The sequence below is a fragment of the Brassica oleracea genome, unplaced genomic scaffold (genome assembly GCF_000695525.1).
Source record: "Brassica oleracea var. oleracea cultivar TO1000 unplaced genomic scaffold, BOL UnpScaffold00989, whole genome shotgun sequence".
NCBI lineage: Eukaryota > Viridiplantae > Streptophyta > Magnoliopsida > Brassicales > Brassicaceae > Brassica > Brassica oleracea.
The window spans coordinates 32810-39430 of record NW_013617573.1 but is presented as its reverse complement, the minus strand read 5'-3'; the positions used below and the strand labels follow the sequence as shown (position 1 = coordinate 39430).

At 33.2% G+C, this 6621-nt stretch overlaps 1 protein-coding gene and 1 long non-coding RNA gene across 2 annotated transcripts; both read right to left on the bottom strand.

Annotated features, from left to right (window-relative positions):
• Positions 1-499: 499 nt before the first annotated feature.
• LOC106320634 (type IV inositol polyphosphate 5-phosphatase 3-like) lies at positions 500-5716 on the bottom strand. The gene is made up of 4 exons (XM_013759009.1): positions 5692-5716; positions 933-985; positions 710-845; positions 500-615 (listed from the first exon to the last, which is right to left on the bottom strand). The coding sequence occupies exons 1-4, from the start codon at positions 5699-5701 to the stop codon at positions 500-502; spliced, it is 315 nt and encodes a 104-aa protein (XP_013614463.1). The 5' UTR covers positions 5702-5716.
• Positions 2271-2935, bottom strand: LOC106320635. Its single transcript, XR_001265880.1, has 2 exons — positions 2730-2935; positions 2271-2638 (listed from the first exon to the last, which is right to left on the bottom strand). It is a non-coding gene; the product is annotated as an uncharacterized LOC106320635 (long non-coding RNA).
• Positions 5717-6621: the final 905 nt, after the last annotated feature.

Here is a 6621-nt window from a genome sequence, read left to right as displayed (position 1 = left end):
GTAGGTCTCCTTATCAGTTATCACCCAACAAACTTAAGAATCTATATGGTTCGACTAAGATCAAAATTAATATATAAAAAATAGAAAGAAACATCAAATGTTTTAAAAAAAAATAAACATCAAATGTTTTACCTTATTTCTTTGTTGTTAATGTACTGTGCCCTCAATGTTTCTGAATTCCTTCTCCTTAACTTCAACGGAGCATCTGATTTCATCATAAATAGTTTAAAATATTCATTATCCAAAAAAATTGTTTCCCCAGTTTAATTTTGTTAACTACATAGGAATCTTGGATCTTAAGTCTATAATCTCCTAAGTATCTGAAGTCAGGTTTTTTTTTTTAATTTAAAGAATAAAGTATCAAAGATGGTTTGAATCCGGACTACTAAAATACCACTAGACCACCAATATTTTAATATGGTTTTTATTTTTAATAAAATTTCTGAATTCCAGCAAAGAGAATGAACTGAAAAACTTAGAAACCACACCACAGTGAATCTCATAAACAACCTATAAACTCTGCGGCTGCTTCAGCGACGGTTATAGGATCCTCCGAGATCTCACTAGCCCACGATTGAGTCGATCCTCTCCTTTGTGTGCTCGATTCTTCATAATCTGTTAAACCGGTTTAAACGGCTTAGATAAACGGAAAAGAAGAACTGATGAATGATTCTGGAGAGAGAGAGAGAGAGATAGAAGAAACAAGAACCTTCGTCGGAGCTAGAGTCTTGGTTTTCCTCTACAACGTCCTCGTTTTCGGATTCGTCTTCAGTATCAGCACCATACTCAAGATCTCTAGCACTTATGTTCAACCACTTCCTCATAACAACCTTCGCCCATAATCTCTGTGTAAATCATCCAACACTTTTGTTTAGAACCATTCATTTTTATTTAAGACATCGTAATCTGTAAGGACAGACAACAAATATTACCTGAGATTTCTGACGACGGAAGCTCTTCCTCATCATCCCGGCAGGTTCAGCAACTGAAGACATCAAAATTGAATTTTCACAAAAGTGATACTCTTTAATAAATAAAGGAAAGTGCTGAAGCTTTTGTAAATCTTTATTTTTTCTTTTCGTGTCAGACCATAAAATCCATTAGAGAGTTCGAGACGCGTGTTCCTCGTTTTTTATATCATTTTATGCAATTTTCTTCTACATTTATGTAAGGTTAATAAAATTGATGATGACATAATTATAATTGTTTCCCTGAGTAATAGGTAATTTATTACTCCCTCTGTTTTATTATAAGTTTCGTTTTAGGTTTCGGCACACGGATTAAAAAAATAATTAATTTTGTACATTTCCTATAAAAAAAACACTATTACATATACACCTAATCATATTTCAACCAATAGAAAAATAAATTTTGCATTGAAAATCGAAAACGACACTTATTTTGTAACGAAAAAAATTCTCTAAAACGATACTTAATATGAAACGGAAAGAGTACTAAAATCACTATTAGTGTCACGGGTCACTTATAGAAAAAGGCCCACACTATATATAAGATTAAAATTACGATATAGTAGTAACTTGAATAATTGTCTCTAGCTAAACTTATAAGGTGAACGTGAAAACACGTAGCCTACTGGTTAAGATTTAAAAACTTTTACATCTAGGTCTGGAGTTCGAATCTCAGACATGAATGTAAAGTCTTCGTAAGACCATTCAGGTGATACTGTAGGTGGACCCAAAGGACTAGAACTCTGTGTATTCATAGATTTTGTATGAATGTAATTTTCATCAACCAATTAAAAGTAAGGTTTTTTTTTGTCAACTATTTTTCATTAGGTCTTATAGGCTTAAAAGGAATACAAGTTAAGATAAAGCTCACACACATAACCCACTAAAATAAGGATAATACAACACAAGAGTTATACGTGTAAGCCCTAGGTAAGTCTCTGCTACGTGGCCTTCATTTATGAATTGTGTTGTCTCCACTCCACCGCCAGTGAAACTGTTACCGTCGGTAAAGCTTCCACTAGTAGAATAATTGTCTATAGCCACGGTAGTTTCCGTGAGTAAAGCTAAAGATTTCGTGACTATATAGTAGATTTCGTGACTAAAGACACGAAAAGTCACAGAAAAAAACAATGGCTATACGATCGTGACCATTTTTTACCGTGATTTTTTCGTGACTATTTAGTCACGTTTTTGCCACATACAATTTTGTGACTAATTTGGTCACGCTATAGACATAAAAATTGTGACTATTTTAGTCACGTTCCGTCTATGACTAATACGTGACTATTATTAAAAAAAAGATAAAAAAAAAATATTTTTATTAATTAATTATAAAATATAACAAATAAAAAACATATTTCTACGTTGAGCCTCCGCCACCGCTTTTGTCACCTCCGCCTCCGGTTCACCTCCGTATCACACGTCCACTACCGGTAAGCTTTCATTCGTCTCGCCTCCACCGCCGCCTAGCCTGGACACATTCACCTATCTCCATCTTCCTCTTCTCGAACTCACCGAGTCATCATCTAAACTGAAACCACCGAGTCATCTCAGGCTCTTGTGAAAATTCGTTTCGTCACACTGCCTCCGATCCTCACGCCACCACCGCGTCCGCTTCATCACGCCACCACTTCTCCTTCGCGTTTCATCACCTCTTTCATTTCTCAGATCTGTAAAAAAATAGCAAGCAATTAGTATAAGAAGAAAAGGGAAATAAGACGAGGAAGATGACGATAAACGAAGAGAATAAAAAAAAATCACTTGATCATAGACGTTCTATGTTAACGTGTAACGAAGAGAGCAGGAGAAAAGATTCAATCTGAAGAAAGAAAAGAGTTGAGTGAAAGGAAGAAAGAGTAAAGAAAAGAGTTGAGAGAAGAAACACAAAATAGATCATTTGTGTCCGTTAGATTTTTCTCTATCAATGGTGGATAACAAACAAAGTGCATTCCGCCCTTTCATAAACTAGCCAATGAGAAACCACATACTAATTAAATAAGTATTTTTTATTGTTTCGAAGTTGACACAGACGTAATAACATAAACTTGAAAGTGTTGTGTTTACGAGTTAAAATTTCAGGGTTTGGGGTGTGTTTTACGAGTTATGCCTTATGGTCCAATTCTTTTATAACTGAATAATTAAAAGTTGCCTGATGTAAAAAAATCTTTTCTTAGAGAAGGTAGAAGGTTAAAATTATAAACAATAACATGTGGTTTGAAATTTAGGAATAAGGTTCAAAGTTTAAGTTTAAATTTGGAATTAAGATTTTAAAATAATTTAATGGTTCATATTATATAGTTTGTGGTTAAAATTAGAAATTAAAGTTAAAGTTTAGAGCGTAAATTTGGAGTAAAATGAAAAGTAATTTTCAATCAGATATATGACATATGGTTTGGAGTTTGGAGAAGTGGATGTGTAGTATATTGTTTGGGGGGGGGGGGTTTATATTAAGGTTTGAATCAAATTTTGAGTTTAATCTTAAAGATTTAAATTTAAAATATAAAAAATGTTAGATTTTAAAGGTTTTGTAAATATTTTAGGGTTTTAAAATTTTGTTTAGGGTTTACTATTTCATTTAGTGTTTAGGGTTTCAAATAGTCACTAATATATTCGTGACTAAACCGTGACAAAGATATATTTTTTTTGTAAATTTGTCACACTTTTATTCATGCTTATCTCGATGATCGTTTTGTCACCAAATATATATGGCAAAAGCGTGTTTTTCAACAGTCACGTTTTTTATCTGTGTCTATTTCATGACTTTTTTTGTCACGGTTTTTGTTTCGTGACAAGTTCGTGGGATTTTTTGTCACGATTCAAGTTTTGTGACAATTTCGTAGCTAATTAAAAAATAGTCACGAACTGTAGTGACCATTTCGTGTCTATATGGATATTTTCTACTAGTGTTCTTCCATCCAACCACCGCTAGATCGACGACTCTTAAATCTTGTACTCCTTTGTTCCTTTTGCGGTTTGTTGCCGGAAACGACAGTGAGATCCTGAATAATCACCAGTCTTTCAATCCAGAATTTTCCGTTGGATCCAGAGAGAAAGGAATTTGTTGAGACGCCTTGAACAGACCTCAACTCTACTTTTCCCGTTCTACAAAACCCATCGAACAATCCACTATTCTTAATCTTTGATCTTCAGAGAAACTTGCACTCATCTAACCCGAAAATTAAACGGTTAAGTGAAGATTGACTCTCTTAATTCAAGATTAAGCATAACCAACGAAAACCAAGATCTCAAGAATTCCGAACTTTTCTTCAAACAAGAAGAAACATTAAGAACAAGCAAAAGGATGAGATCGAAAATTTTATTGCTATCAATCCAAATCGGAAAACAATATAGAACCTTGAAGATCAAATCCGATTTGAGAATGAAAAACACCACAAAAGATTCGTCGTGCGAAATATGGGAATCGCCAAAGCAAAGATAGATATCCGACTAGCGGAAGCAAAAGTTCGATCTATTGATCGAAAGTTTTATAAACAACAAAAAAACAATAAAACATCTCGAAACCCTCCGAAGGATCGGAGTTTGGTAAGAGGGTCCCGAGAGAGTTTTCTCCCTCTAAAGGACGAGAGAGAAACTTACTTGCTCAATTAAAAGTAAGTTTACAAATATAAAATGAATTAGTACATAAATATGCACACGCGGTACATATTGGTAGGGACTTGGTCTTACAGCTCCCATTGGATCTACTTTTTAACCTGAGTGGTCCCAGTTGAACTTTAACTTTTGGACCGTAACTCAACTGTTTCTATAATTAATAATATACCGCTTATCCTCACAAATCACAATATTAACGTGGTAAGTCACGAAAAGCAAAGATTAATTCTGGAATACCAGAAAAATGAAACGCAAAGTACATGGCGCCGCCAAATTAGTCGATGGGGTGAACAAAAAAAAGCAATCTATAGGAGATCGGGTCTCGATTTCCGGTTACAGCCCGGTTGGGGATAAGGTGTTCGGGTCGTGAGGTGGGGTATGGGACCCACGACATACACGGACCACAGAAAGCAGCATACACAGAGTTCTAGGCCTTTGGATCCATCTACCTTTAACTAGAATTAGTCTACGATTCAACCAGTGTGTTGTACACTTGTACTGTTGCATCAACTTTTGCTGTAAATAAATAGTATATGAACGGTTATAAATTTATAACACTTGATATATTTCTGTATAATTTGAGGCCATAAGTTTGTTTTTCAATTAATTTTGTAAAGATATTAGGTCGATCCATCCAAATTTCGATACATAAACATCATTTTTCTTTTTGCTTTTACATATTTTTTCAAACTTAATATATTAAATTTTAAAAATTGTTATTCACTCATAACTTTGTGATATTTAAATCCAGAAATATTTTATTATTTTGTTTTTGACGTGTATAAATTTGTTATTTTGTTTTACTGTATTTGGAGGTCGTAATGTTTCTAAAGATGTACTGTTTGGTAATATTTGACTAATATATATTATATAAAAATTAGGTTCAGTCGAATATTGAAGTATTTGCAAAATTATTTGTGGCATGAAATGAATTACAGTGTACTTTTAAAAATTACATAAGACATATCTAATTTCCACCCCACCAAAATAAATTGCAGACACAAAAATTAATATATTTTCTACAAATACTGCTATAGGATAATATCTTTATAGGTGGAAATAGATCAATGTCTTCAATGAGTAAAAAACAAACTAAGGAGGGGGAAGTCACCTTTTAGCATCTAGCTAGTAGTATCCTGATTGTATCACCGTCAGCTGAGATAAAATGAAGTTAAAAGAGAAAAATCAGTAATATATTTTTATAACTGGGTGCACAAAATTTCCTGAATGTCTTCTGTACCACCATAAAAGTGGTTCGATTGATGATATGATTTGTTGAAACCAGATTACAGACGTCCAAAAATATCACATGCCCAATTGTTGGAGTCTTGGAGATATAAGGGTGCAAGCCACATGAAATTTCGTTTTGTTTTAGAAAACATCACCGATGATGAACTGAATGAAGTATGGAGCTTCGTGTGATTTGCCTTTGATTCAAAGACAAGTCACATGAAGCTCCATGCTTGATTCACTTCATAATCGGTGATTTTTTTCTAAAACAAAATGAAGTTGTTATTGATATATAATTGTCTTTCTTTCTTGTTTTTTTATGGCCGGTGACATTCGAAACTGTGTTATAGTGATGATTTACTTATAATCCAAGTTTATATTAATTTAAAACCCCGAAAAATTGCCACCGAAATTGAATTTTTTTGTTTGTTTTGTTTATTGAAACCCAGAATAAAGCCAAAAATAAACAATATATATGTATATATTCTAAACTATGTGCATTCAAAATCCTATCGACGAGGATGATCAGTAACAAAATAAACAACGAAGGAATTAAAAGAGTCTAAAAAAAGAGAATAAGGAAAAACAGATGAGAAAATGGAGATAAACAGATAATGAGAAAAAGAAAGCATGTTTTTGGGATCACATCAGTCCTGACCACAAATCCACAATATAGACAATATTGGTCGACACCCAACTTTTAGGGCAGACATTTGTCTATTTCTGTCCATATAAATTTTTAATTGTATATAGGTATTTGTGGTCAGATAAAAACTTTATTTATATATCTGATAGGTATTTGTAGTCAAAT